This window comes from Hypanus sabinus, chromosome 20, assembly GCF_030144855.1.
Source record: "Hypanus sabinus isolate sHypSab1 chromosome 20, sHypSab1.hap1, whole genome shotgun sequence".
Classification (NCBI taxonomy): Eukaryota; Metazoa; Chordata; class Chondrichthyes; order Myliobatiformes; family Dasyatidae; genus Hypanus; species Hypanus sabinus.
In genome coordinates, this window is record NC_082725.1 from 51,925,820 (window position 1) to 51,940,664 (window position 14,845).

Below are 14,845 nucleotides of genomic sequence, written 5' to 3' on the forward strand. Positions count from 1 at the left end.
CAAAAAGGCACAACACCCTAGGAATCCTCCGCAACAATAAGACAATGCAGTATCATGTGGACTCTCACAAGCAAGGCTCGCTTGCTGCCTATCGTTCATTAACTGTTGCAGTTTAACCTTCAAACCCTTCCCCTGAATTGGGGTACTTACAAAACCGTAGCCGCGAGATTTGCCGGTTTGCCGGTCGGTGATCACCACCGCTTCCTCGATGTCACCGAAGACCTCGAAGTACTTGCGGAGCGACGCGTCGGTGGTGTGGTAGGGCAGCCCGCCGACGAAGATCTTGGTGAAAGTGGTGTCCTTCTGAGTGGTGTGCATCTCGCCCCCGGTGCAGGCTGCAAGAATTCAGTGGCTGGCGCGTTTCAGGGCTGCAACAAGCACAGGAGCCGGCAGAGGAAACAAAATGATTTAAATGCACCTCCCCCGTCGGCCTTATATCAGAACTCCTCCCTTCCCCCAATAAATAAATAAACAAGTTTCCAGCGCCCTGTGAGGTAGATGAACTGCACTTTTGCGGGTGCGCTTGTCCCGCTTGTAATCTGCTCTTCCCGCTGCCCGGGCTCTTTAAGTGCCCGCGGCCGGCCGGCCGGCCTTCTCCTGCCACTCACTCGGTTTATCCCCGCCCCCGGCGATGACTCCGCCCCGACTCCCACTTGGGTCACGCGTCACGCCTGCCCTCCCCAGAACTGTCAATCATCCGGCAGGGGCGTGACAGGAACCCAGATCAGGTCGCTTGCAGACTGGCTGCAGGGGGATTTGGGTTGTCAGGGGTGGGCGTGCTGACTATAATTCAGAGACACCGTCACCCAGCGTGTTCAGCAAGGAAGTCGCTTGAAACAGTGCGATATGATATGCTGTTGCGCAAGAATGCAGTTTGGAAACTGTGACGCGAAACGGGGTTTGGAAGTCAAAACGAAACGCAAAATGAGTCAGGTCTCCTCGCGTTAATTTAATGAAGTTAACGGATGAGTTACCGCAATGAGCAGTCAATTATTCAAGGCAACCTCTGCTTTATTCCTAGAGTAGGGTTGAAAACCATGTGAATTTTTTTTTCAAAAAGCGATATGATGCGTGAGAGATCAAAAATAATCTATCTTCCCCATTATTAAACAAACATGGGTTTTCAACAAAAGGGTGCAATTGTCCTGAGCACCATGAAGTAAGGTGATTTTATAATAACACAAAAGGAGGCCAATCAGCAGGACGGATCCATGTTAGTCCTTAGGGTAGTCATCTCATCAGTCTCATTTAAATATTGTGCTTCATCCCTAGAATTCCTTCTCATACATGCCCATCAACCCTCTCATTCTTTCTGCCTAACACTACATAGCCATAGGAATCTCCACAAATCCTTGGCACTGTGAGGCAGCAGCACTAACTGTTGCGCTACCACGCTGCACTTTGACCCTGATTAAAGTCATGAGGTAGAGACAATTTAGGGCACTTTGTGGATCTGGTGAGTTAGAAATAGAATCATTAAGCAGAAAGAGAACCCAAAGATTCGGAAAGGAAAGGGAGAAAACTGTCTGGGCAATTTGAAAACAACAGGTCAGCTTGTCTAGACTTGCATAGGTCTACAATGAAAAGCTTTATAATTTGTTGTTTTGACATTATCTTTAAAGAAGAAAATTAATGCATACAATAGTACCGAACCAGAATTGGAATCAGGGCTATTTGAGAGATTGATAGTATGGATAACCAGAGGCATTTTCTAGGGCTGAAATGGCTAACACAAGGGGCATAGTGCTTGGAAGTAGGTACAAGGGGGATATCAGAGGGTGGTGGAATGCACTGCCAGCGACAGTGGTGGAGGTGGATACAATAGGGTCTTTTAAAAGACTTTGAGATAGGGACATAGAGCTTAAAGGGCTACATAGTAGGGAAATTCTAGGCAGTTTCTAGAGTAGGTTACATGGTTGGCACAACATTGTGGGCTGAAGCATCTGTAATTTGCTGTAGATTTCTATGTTCTATTATCACTGACACTTGTCATGAAATTTGGTGTTTTGCAGCAGCAGTACAGTGCAATACATAAAATACACAATCTACAGTGTAAATATGTAAAAATAAATAACTGCTAAAAATGAGGTGTTTATGCACTGTTCAGAAGAATAATGGTGGATGGGGAAGAAGCTGCTCCCAAAATACTTTATATGTGCCTTCATATTCCTGTACCTCCTCCTTCGTGGTAGTAATGAGCAGAGGGTGTATCTTGGGTGGATGAGGTCCTTAATGATGGACGCTACCTTTGTAAGCTGCCTTGTGAAGATGTCCTAGAATCTGGGGAGGCTAGTGCCCATGCTGGAGCTGGCTGAGTTTACAACTCTCTTCAGGCTTTTCCTATTCTGTGTTTTGGGGCCTCCATGCCAGAGGGTGATGCAACCAGTCACAATGCTCTCCGAGGTACATCTGTAGAAATATGCTACAGTCTTTGGTGACATACCAAATCTCTTCAGACTCCTAATGAAGTACAGCTGCTGGCATAGCTTCTTCATAATTGCATCAATGTGTTGGGCCCAAACACAGATCTTCAGAGGTGCTGACATCAGCTCACCCTTTCCACTACTGATGCCTCGATGAGGACAGGTAAGTGCTCTCCCGACTTCCCTTTCCTGAAGTTCAGAATCAGTTCCTTGGTCTCCCTGATGCTGAGTGCAAGGTTGTTGTTACGACATCACTCAGCTGGTTTTAATTACTCCTGTACACTTCCTTGACACCATCTGAGATTCTGCTGAGTTGGTCATCAGTGCATTTGCAGATGGCATTTAAGCTATGCCAAGCCAGCATCATGGGTGTTGAGCAATTAGAGCAGTGGGCTAAGCATGCATCCTTGAGGTGCACGTGCGTTGATTGTAGTGAGGAGGAGATTTTTTTTCTGACCCACACTGATTGTGGTCACCCGGTGAGGATCCAGTTGTAGAGGAAGATACAGAGCCCAGGTTTTGATACTTGTTGACTGGTTCAGAGAGAATGATGGTATTGAATGTTGAAGTGTAATTAATGAACATCAGCCTGATGTAGGTATCATTATTGTCCTGACAGTCCAAAGCCAAGTGGAGAGCCAGTGAGACTGCATCCACTATAGGCCTATTGTGATAGTAGGCAAAATGCGGTGGGTCCAGGTCCTTGCTTAGGCAGAAGTTAATTCTAACGATGACCAGCCTTTCAAAGTACTTCATCATAGTAAATGAAATTGTTGCAGGGCAATAGTCCTTGAGGCAGCTCACTCTGCTTTTCTTGGGAACTTGTCTGATTGATGCCCTTTTGAAGCAGGCCGAAACCTCTGACTGCAGCAGTGAGAGGCGGCAGATGTCCTTGTAAATTCCAGCCAGTTGGTTGGCATAGGTTTTCTGTGTCCTATCTATGTGGCGGGGTGGAGATACCTCTCTACCAAAGGAGGTGGAAGGTGTGCCTTCCCTTTGCTAGCCTGCAGGTAACCCTTGGGCAAGGTGTAGCACCAGCTTAGCCCACTGGTCAGTGTCACGTGAAGCCACGGGAGCAGTAGATAGCCGTATGAGCAGCTAGTGCATTTCACAAGTCTTGGTTAGGCAAACGCTGAAGCCAGGCGGACAATCTCTGAAGAGCAGTAATAATGGCTGGGGTCACCTGTCTTGTAAAGACACTGCCCAGAAGGAGGCAAAGGCACACCACTTCTGGAGAAAACTTTGTCAAGAACAATTGTGGTAATGACCACAATCGCCCACGTTATAGGACACTGCACAAATGATGATAACCAGGTACACCACTGTGGCCTGATGCAGAGTGACAATGAAACTATTGTAATATTGCCCTAAAAATCAAAAAGTTAGCAATAATTAGCAAAGTACAGCCATGCCTAATGTCTTGGTCTATTAAGTATATTATTAACCAAATGTTTCAAATTATTGATGAAGTCACTTAAGTCATTAAGTATTGAGGCAACACTTACATCAGTAAAATGCAATCAAATATTGGTCAACCTTGTTTCTGTTGTGTAGCAATCTCATCCACTTCACACCACACACTTGTATCCCTGTTTCATAGTTACTGGTTCTTCCTCAGTCAACAAGTTGGAGGTTCAAGTTCTTTTAGACATTAAGTATCAAGAGCTCCTCAAAAATGGCATTGTTGTTGACTAAATGTAGCATTTAATGCAATTACAGCAAGAGTAAATATGTCATTTACTAGTGACAAAAAATGGCTGGAGTTTTCAGTTTCTGATTATGCTGTTTGCTTCTTCACCAGCCAATTACAGAAGAAATTGGGAACTGGACTCAAGAGTGTGTGTCCTCAGTCTAGAAGAACATCAGTATGTGGTTAGAGTTGAGAGAAATAAGAAATTATCTCACCCAGACATAGTCAGAACACTCGACAGGCTGAATACACGGAGGATGCTTCCTGTAAGATTAAGTGTCTAAAAGGTACGCCTCAAAGTAAGGGACCAAAATAGGAGAATCGCCACACTCAGACTGTGGTGACTCAGTCATTTTCATTCATTCAAAACACAGATTGATCAATTTCTGGATATTAGAATAATGAAAGGATTTAGACACAGGACAGGTAAATGGGTTGAAGGAGTAGATCAACCATGATCTTACTGAGCGGCAGAGTAGGCTCGGGGGGCCAAATGGACTATTCCTCCCATTTCTTATATTACCTTTTCTTTTAGGTAAGTAAAGGCCAACCAAATGATCTCTGTTCACGTTGAGTACAGAAAGGACAACTGCACAGTGAAGGATCCACAAAAGTAGTTTATGTGATCTGCATTTGATCTTATTTATCACTGAAAAGTATATTTTCCAACTTGAATATTTAGTGAGAAGGCTTGCCAGGTGATTGCAACAGGTACAAACAAGCTGGAGGAACTCAGCAGGTCGGGCAGCATCCATGGAAATGAACAGCCAACGTTTCAGGCCAAGACCCTTCATCAGGACTGAAGAGGGAGGGGGCAGGGGCCCTATAAAGAAAGTTGGGGGAGGGTAGGAAGGAGAAGCCTGGTGGGTGTCAGGTTAAAAACCAATCAGAGGAAAGATCAAGGGTGGGGGAGGGGAAACAGGGAGGGGATAGGCAGGAAAGATGAAGAAGGAATGTAAGGTGAAAGCACTGTGTTGTAGAAGAAGGCAGAATTGGCATGAACATTGAATTCTCCAACTTCTGGTAATTCCCTCCCTCTCCCTTCCCCCATCGCACTTTCACTCTGCCTCCTCTTCCAGCTGCCTATCACCCTTTCCACTACTGCTGCCTTCTACTACACAGTGCTTTCACCTTACATTCTTTCTTCACCTTTCCTGCCTATTCCCTCCCTGCTTCCTCTCCCCCACCCCTTGATCTTTCCTCTGATTGGTTTTTAACCTGACACCCACCAGTCTTCTCCTTCCCACCCTCCCCGCACCTTCTTTATAGGGCCCCTGCCCCCTCCCTCTTCAGTCCTGATGAAGGGTCTCGGCCCGAAAAGTTGACTGCTCATTTCCATGGATGCTGCCCGACCTGTTGAGTTTCTCCAGCTTGTTTGTACGTGTTGCTTTGACCACAGCATCTGCAATGTACTTTGTGTTTGCCAGGTGAGTGGCTGACTCCTCCATCAAGGTACTCAGAAGAATATCTGCTCAACCACCACAAGGCTTCTTTCCCATTATGTTACAAGTCTAACTTGCAACTTGGCCTTTGATCTGCACACTGAGTTAAATAAAAGAAAGAATTAACCTGCAAATACAACAAAATATCATCAAGATAAACAGAACATTCTGCAATTCCATGTATAATTGACAAAAACACTTTCATCATCTCACTGTCCTAATGAAATAGAGTATTAAACAAAAATAGAATTTTGGGGAACCCTCAACAAAATAAGCTATTGAGCTCCCAGTTATCAATATTTTGATTGACAAAAAGCAATAGTGAAAAATGCTGCTGAGTGTTCTAAGCTCAACCATCTTCCGTTTCATCAGGTTAGAAATGGTAAAGCTTCTACAGTGTTAAGTTCCATTCACAAACCCCAACAAATAAAACATTCCAAACGTGCATGAGGCACAACCGACCCAACATTCAAAATTGAGCTGTTCATGACAAATAACATTATTCCCCACAACCAATCAATGATCACTATTAACATAAAGGTATCACAATAGGCTTGACCTTAAGCAGACCAGTCCAAAAATACAACGGCTGTAGAACAGGATGTTTATGATGGGTGACTTAATTTCTGGTTACCCAAAGAACACTGTTCACCATTGACAGGGAACAGGAATCTCACCAGGTTTGATTAATAAAATCAAAACTGCACCTAACAAAGCTGCTCACTTCACTCCCAAGCCATACATGTCTGCAGCTAATCTAGTTGCTTGCTTCATTTTTGGTAATGTGGATATGGTATGTTGGATTTGATTATACGTATTCTTTTGTTTTGTAAAAAAAATATCTAAACAGCTGTAAGAACTCCGCAGACAAACAGCGTCTGTGGAGGCAAAAGGGTGGTAAAAGTTTTGGCAGTTTTTTTGGCTCTAGATTTCATCATCTGCAGTGCCTCCTAGCTAATCTATAAAGTTGTGTAAGGCAATTGTTACAGCAACGCATTCTTTCACCGATGTATCTGATAAAGAGAACCACCTGCATGTGTGAGAAAAGAAACTACTGGATTAGCTGCAAACAGAATACGGTGTCTTACCTACAAGGCTAAAAGCCAAGTTTCACAATAAAGAAACAGAGGTGGCATTATAGTCTTTGACAAATTATTATTCCTTGCTTTGAATAATGGTATCCTTTCAAATTGAATCAACTTTAAATAACAAAAATTTCTGCCGTGTCCGTTGACATTGTTTATTAGAACTAAAAATTATACCCAAAATGTTTACACACTTTCATGTTTATGATAGACCAACCAGATTACAGAACAAAATTTACATTTGGAAATGTATTTCTTAATCCTTATAAGACAATAGAGGGTTATTTTCTATAGTTATCTTTAATCGTTTCTTCTTTTCAAAATAAGTTAAAGTTCAAGTATAATTATAATGCAGTCATATATAAATATAGCCAAACAAAGCAGTTCCTCTGGGGCCAAGTTGCAAAATACATTACCAGCAGCACAAAGCACATATGGTTATAGCTTCAGAAATACATAGAATCACAAGGTAGAAAGATAGTATAGCCTGCCTAAGTCCCTGAGTGGCAAACTGCAGAATTGATCGCAAGTTGTTCTGGTCCAGCATGTTCTTTCACCGTGCAAGCACTGGAGGGACCAGCCCCTAACCTGAGTATGGATTCCAGCATGCCCCACAGAGCTACCACCTATATCGTTTTGGCGTCTCCTCTCCTGGTTGGCAGCAACAGGCAACCCCATGGGATGGGCCATGTCCCACCAAGTAGAACCAAGCTTTTGGTCATTTTCTTCTGTTCCTCCTTGTGTGGCTTGGTGTCATATTAAGTTTGTCAATACTCCTGTGAACTCTTGGATATTAAAGGTGCTATATAAATGCAGATTGTTGTTATCCACCATTCTTTCCCCGCATTAATTTAATTCCAGAAGTCAAAAGTATGTATTCTTGTAAAGTTTAAAAATTCAAAATAAGTACAGTATTAGTAATAATATATTTAAAACTATTGGTAGAATTATATTTTGTTTCTTTTTATGCCTTATTAAAGTTTCTATCTATAAATCCAATCTTTTCTTTAAAGCCTGGGGTTTTGTCAGAAGATGAATTATGATCTTGTAAATCCTTTGTTTGCTGACTCCAAATTCAATTGACAAGTTAATGATTGAATAGTGCATGGCAGACTGAAAGGAAGGGAAAAAAGTGAGAGACAGAGTTAGTTTTATTATGTAATTTATAAAAAAGGTGCATTTTAAGCCAAGCGGTTATCTTTCCAGTGGTTTGTTGACAGAAAAGGTCAAAGTTTCATTTAGATTCTAAAACTAGTGAGGGGGAAAAGTGTGAGACAGTTGAGCAATCAGAAATAGTGAAAAACATTATTCTAAATTCCATTTTTAAAAGTTCCTTTTATTAACAATCAAAAATTTACTGAGGAGAGTGTTAGTGGGAGGGATTTGATGAATTTGATGAATCAGCTTCTAAACAGATTAAATGCCATTGTGGAATTGGACAGAACTGCAATACAAGAGGCAAGAGGCCGCCTGAATTGGGAACACCAATGCCTTTGAATGGAAACATCTACACAAAGTAGTGGATACAACTCAGTCCATCACAGGTAAAACCTTCCCCACCACTGAGCATATTTACAAGGAGTGTAGTTGCAGGAAAGCAGCATCCACTATCAAGGACCCCAACCATCCATATTCTTTTCTCGCTGCTGCCATCAGGAAGGAGGTACAGGTGCCTTAGGCCCCATACTACCTGGTTCAGGAACAGTTACTACACTTCAACCATCAGGCTTCTAAATCAGAGTGGATAACTTCTCTCACCCCATTGCTGAACTCATTCCACAACTAATAGACTCACTTTTAAGGACTCCTCATCTTATGTTTGCGATAATTTATTTCTTTTTATTTTTTTCTCTTTTTTTTGTATTTGCGCAGTCTGCTACTTTTTGCACATTGGTCGTTTTTCATTGATTCTATCGTGTTTCTTTGAATTTACTGTGAGTGTCCACAAGAAAATGAATCTCAGGGTAGCATATGGTGGTATACATGTATTTTGATTATAATTCACTTTGAACTTTGACTATGTTTAGACTACAATGAGTGACAGGAAGCAGGGGAGAGAATAGAACGGTTGTGTGGAAAATGCTAGCGAAACAATGTGTGTATAAAGGGGTGAAAAGATGAAAAACAGAAGGAGAGTTGAAAAGAAGGGGGATAAGTTTGAAAGAATTTGGGGGGGGGGGGGAAGGGAATGAATGATAGCACAAGGGTACAAAGAAGTCACCAATTTTCAGATTTTCTAACAAGTTGTCCCAAATGTCATCTCTGCATGATGTATATGCACAAGTACGGTGTAGTCAGAGAACAGAATAAACAAGATGCACGTGTTGTAGCAGCTCTTGATATTTTAGTGATTCCTGTAATCCCGGCAATACATAGTTAGATTAAGAACTGATGCAAACATCTGGGATGACAACTAGGATGTTAACAGGCATCACAGAAAGGGTAAAAATAAATTCATATGATGCTCATATTTATGGACTATAACATCATCTTCAATGCCATAATTCTATATAAATTCATCTCCGAACTGATAGGCCACAGAACTCAGCACATAACCTGCAACTGAATCCTTGACTTCCCGACCAACAGACTGCATTCGGTAAGGATGGGCAACAGCAACTCCACCATGATTATCCACAAGGCTTCATTCTCAGTGCTTTACTACACTGTCTGTACACCCATGGCAGTGTGGCTATATTCCACTCTAATTCCATTGACACCATTGTGGACTGATCTCAAATGATGAGATGGCATGCAGGAAGAAGATAGAGAACCTGGTAGCATGGTGCCAAGACAACAAGATATTGCAGAGTTGTGAATGCACCCTGTCAATCACGCAAACCAGCCTGACCTCCATTGTCTCTGTCTACACTTTCCGCAGCCTCGGAAAAGCAGTCCTAATGAAAAACCCTTCCTACCCTGGTTATTGTCTCTTCTTCCCCATCCCATTGCATAGGAGATGCTAAAGTTTGTACCATTAGGCTGAAGAACAGGTTTCTATCTCACTATTACCAGGTTGCTGAATGGACTTCTTACACGGTGAAGGTGAACTCTTTTTCCTCAAACCTACCTCGTTAATGGACTTCAGTTTTTCTGTAATTGCAGCACAATATTCTGCAATCTAATTTCCCTTTTTATCTCACTGTACTTACATATGGAATGATCTGTCTGGACAGCACACAAACTAAAGCTTTTTCAGTGCATGTGACAGTAACAATTTTTTAAAAATTCAAAATTAGGGTTGATGGCCACAGCAGCAAAATGAAACATTCATAACACTGGTTTGTAAAGTGGCAGGTACCCAATCTAGAAACAGTCAATGTGACCACAGCGTAGACAGAAGAGTACGGCATTAGAAACTCTAAGACAAGTTCTTCTGATGAGGGCCTCATTATCCTTACAGAGGAGAGTGACATGATTTGGCTAGAGAAACAATGTGACGCTCTTCTCTGAAGTGCGTGTACGCTGGGATAGAAGCACGCCTCGCAAGGTCAACAGTATGAGAATCATGTCAAAGTCCTGCAGTCAAGTTAGTCAGTTAGACAGTAACATTTATTGGGACGCAGAAGTGGCAGGGTACTTCTGTTGTTAGGTTATAAAATCATGAATTTGATTGGAATAATGTCAAAATAAATATTCAAAATGGCTGCTCAAAACTGCAGCCATTTTTCTTGGGCAGCCTTACCAGATATAATCAGGTGTATGAACCTATCAAATTATGCAGGGAAGTGTTTAAACAGCAAATAACAGTATAAATTGATACTGGTAGTGAGAATACGTCTGCACAATTAATGGTTTATGGGCGTGTAGCAGCACAAAAAACTATTGTTACAGCAATCGGAGCTGGTGCCTCACCACACCAGTAACCAGATTTCAGTGCTGATGTCTGATGCTGTCTGTGTGGAACTTGCTGATTCTTCTTACCCGAGTTTCCTCTCAAACCCAAAGATGTGCAGTTGGTAGGTTAACTGGCTCCTGCAAATTGTCTGTACAGTTGAGTGGTAGAATATGGAGTGAGTTGATGGGAATGCAGGAAGAATAAAATGGGATTAATATAAATGTGTTGGGGCAGACTTGGTGGTGGTGAAAAGACCCGAAGAAAGAACAAGCCACTTTTGAAACTGCAAGGGGGTTTTCGGTGTACAGCACCTTAGTAGAATCAAAAACAGAAAGCAAAACATGCATTGTTTATCAAAATAATGCAAAGGTTTCGGGGCTATTGCAATCTGAAGACCTCAAAAATTGAAGAGCTACAAATTTAGAACTCAGCATCAGTGATTACATTAGGCCTGAAGGATTGAATTGGCTGCAGGGGAGAGGTCAGATAGGGGCTCCGCTGCGCTCTTGTTCTAGACTCAACAGAAGGTCCTGAAGACATTCTGCAAGGACTGAGGTGAATAGCCAGATACATTTTGTATACAGCCCCTCATTTTCACAGCAGCCAGAAGAAGCTCATCTAGCATGGCTCCAAACACATTACAGCACATTTATAAAGGTGCAAAGTTTATTTAATTTTATACTTTAAACAAGATTAATGTTTTGTTATCTTTCACATAGAATTGGGCTTTAAATGAATGTGATTTTAATACCTATAATTCTTAATGTAACACAAAATGTATAAGTTTTACATGTTTTCCTATGACAGTGTTCAGTTCTTATGAATTGTGTGTACCCCGGACCGTTCTGTTGGAAATACGGTGCAAAGTTCCCTTGCGACAAAAGATGCCTACAGCCCGGAATAGCTGGCAAATCCATCCTGCTGGTCTTCCAAAGGTTGCTTATCAGTCGGGCACCTGTAACTGGGGAAGACCCCAGGTTGTTGAAAATAAGTTCATTGAACATATCAAAATTAATTCATTGAAAACAAGAGCAGGAGTTCACCATTCATCCCTTCAGTACTACTAACATTCAATGCCATCATAGCTGATCAGCAGTTCCAAACCTTTGCTTGCTCTCTCCCTCTACCTGGTGATGCCTTTTTGTAACTAGGAACCTATCTATATCCTTCTAAAAGCTATGACCTCTGTAGCAGCATATGTCATGGCTTAACTACCCTTTTGGTGTAGAAATGTCTTCTTTTTATTTGGTCCTGGTGCACTTGCCCTTTAATTTAATATACTAACTACTTGTTCTAGTTCCCAGCCAGTGGAAACATCCTGCCCACACTTGGTCTGTCCATCCATAGTCATATGTAACATATAAAGGCCCTTTGACCCAATGACGATTTCCATCTAATTGGACCCACTTGCCCACATTTGGCCCAAATCCCTTCAAACCTTTTCTTTCCATGTACTTGTCCAAATGTATTTTAAATGTTGTTAATTTACCCACTTCAACCACTTCCTCCAACTTCTCATTCAATATATAGACCTCTCAATGGGTGAAAAAGTTGCCCCTGAGGTTCCTATTAAATCTTTCCCCTCTTATCCTAATCAAACATCATCCAGTTCTTGATTCATCAGCTGTTGATTCCTTCATTCAGAATCAGAATTATATCCTAAGGCTCAAGCATTGAACCATTGCTATGCTGAAAAAGGCCAATTTATTCCAGTCCTGCTTCCTGTCTTTTTGAATACCTTTGGTGGCCATAAGGTGGCCCATAGTCAGGGGCTTGTGATTTAGACTCTGATCACAGGTGGTTCCACCTCGCAAAGCAGCCACTTTAGTGCATCTGACTAATGGGAGACATTTAGATGCAAAAGTTGAGTGCACTGATGGACATCCAGCAGAAGGCAAATGTAAATTGTGGGTCCTGATCACCACAGTTTGACCCACTGTCCCATTAAAGGAGCAGTTTCAACACCATACTTCGGCCCTTTTTTAGACCATTCTCTCCTTAATAAATTTGTGGCTTAACTGATAAAGAAGTTCAACTGAAGTCTTTTAAAACTTACTAATTTACTTATTTTACCTGCAAAATTGTTACACTAATAGAAATGGCATCAGGGAGTGCCAAACAATTCATCCTGGTGTGAGGTACAAATACTACTGCTCTTTACTGTATAGCAGTAGTGATGGCTGCAACTCATGGTTAATACTGGTGTAAATAGCTGCCCAGATGTACTGGAAGCCATTCACTGCACATACACCAATTCAAAACAAGTTCTTCTTTCAGAAAATGGGACATATATTTGTAGCTTGATAAATCGGGGTGATTGTGGGTGAGCGGTAGTAGAATCAGATGGGAGCTAATGGGCATTTGAAAGAGAAGGGAAATGAGTGGGGGAATGAGGTAATGAGATAGCTCAGAATCATAATGGACTTAATGTTCTGAATGACCTAGCTGTGTTGTGAGGAAATATATGGGCATATCTTCACTGTGCAAGTCAATAACCATATAACCCACAGTAGAATGATTTATCTACAAAAAAGAAAATCATACAGGGAAAATCCACAGGAAGAATTGCATGGTACTGAAGCATGAACAATAGAGAAGTGGACCTACAGTCCTAGACTTACACAGCATGGTAACAGGCCATTTGGCCCAACATTCATGCTGAGCAAGAAGTCTACCTGAGCTAGTCCAAATTGCCTGCAATTGGCTCAAATCCCTCTAAACCAGGGGTTCCCAACCTGGGGTCCACGGACCCCTCAGTTAATGGAAAGGCTCCTTGGCATAAAAAAAAGGTTAGGAACCCCTGATTTAAGCCCTTCCAATCAAGTCTTTTAAACATTGTCATTGTCCCCACCTCTACAGCTTCTGGCAGATTGTTCCTTGGGCACCAAGCAGCAATGAAGGGAAGCAGGACAATTCCAAAATATGGTTACATGGTCAGTGCAAGTCATTCTATTATTTGAGATGAATAAAGAAACTCAGTAAATCTGTACATTGGTGAATCACTTTCCTCAAACAAAAGGGGAAAACTGTGTGGTGAATATATTACATATGTATACATGCATAGTGTAGTTAAATGGAGTTAAAGAGATAAGATGCTTGTGTATCAGCAGTTTTCCATGTTTCTTAATAATTCATTACATTTAGCTAGAATGAGAATGTCAGGAAATGTAGCAGAGGCTTGACCCAAACACAGAACAGCAGTGTAGATTTAGCAGTGAGAAATAACTTTAATAATAAACTGCAAAATAACAAGCCAGAAGGGACCACAAAACAAAAGAGAAAAGGTACTTAACACAACACGGTAAATGAAGGCTAGGAGCAACTGGTTGAGGCTGGCTGGTTTGTATGAACAAAATTTGTGGATGAGAGCTGGGTTTAAATAGGTTACAGGTGATGTGTTCAAAATGAGTGGCAGGTGACTCCTATTAGCTGGATAGAGAATGGGAGAAGTCTGTATGTGCTGGCCTGACAGAGAATGCACACAACCATTGGTCTCTGGCAAGTAAATCCCAAATAGGGAAATAGTTTTAAGGTTCATTTTGCGAACAGATCTTGGAATATGAAAGCAAAATAAAACCTTGCATCCCATCAGTTTACACTGGACTTAAAGCTAGGCCTCAAAGGTGAAAGACCTGTGACTAAACCAATGTGCTATTGAATCACAAACTGATGAATGCTTGTTCTTTATGTAATGTAAACAAGTGGGCAGAGTCATGACAATCAAAAAAGTCCTTGTGAAATATGAGTCGTTACTATTGTGTTGAAGGATAGCCAGTGGGCTCACAGAGAAGTGACAGTGAGTTTGTAATGCATTCCAGAACTCTGTACCTGTGTTCTGCACCTACATCTGACCTCTCACTTCATCTGATGACGCGCAATTTACCTTGTACTACATTAGGTCAGGATGTTCTATAATGACTGGACTTTTAAATATAAAGGTAAGCTTTTAAATGGACCTTCAGCTCTATGTTAAAGACTGCCCTCTGATACAAACTCATTTATTCGAGTGGGGTTCTGATCTTCATTAATGGAAGTGAGTGGCTCAACAACAAAATCTGTTGGAAGAACTTGGTAAGTTGGGCAGCGTCTGTGGAACGAAAGGAATTACTGATGTAATTCCAACATCTGCAGTCTCTTGAATATCTAATGTGAGTGATTTGCCTTACTTTCAAACTATTAAATTTTAATTAACTTACTTCAGTCATTATGTTGGTGAGTGAATTTATTAGTTTTAATTGTTTACCAATGTTTTTAAAATCCTATGCATTTTCCCAAACCTTTCTAAACCACTAGTTGTTGGAGGTATTTGGAAATGCTGAGACAATCTTCACAAGCTATGGGCAAGGCCTCAGTCTGCACTGCCTAAG

General features: G+C 41.6%; 1 protein-coding gene across 4 annotated transcripts in view; it reads right to left on the reverse strand.

Annotated features, from left to right (window-relative positions):
* Positions 1 to 14,845, reverse strand: part of rbm24a (RNA binding motif protein 24a) — an 82,127-nt gene that overhangs the window by 51,199 nt on the left and 16,083 nt on the right. For 2 of the 4 annotated variants that reach the window (XM_059945497.1, XM_059945498.1), the window contains one exon: positions 151 to 368. In XM_059945497.1, coding sequence (XP_059801480.1) covers positions 151 to 318 — 168 coding nt within the window. In that variant the 5' untranslated portion in view covers positions 319 to 368. Of the gene's footprint in view, positions 1 to 150; positions 4,495 to 14,845 lie in introns of those variants that run through there. The other 2 variants (XR_009507089.1, XM_059945499.1) reach the window with 2 other exon arrangements.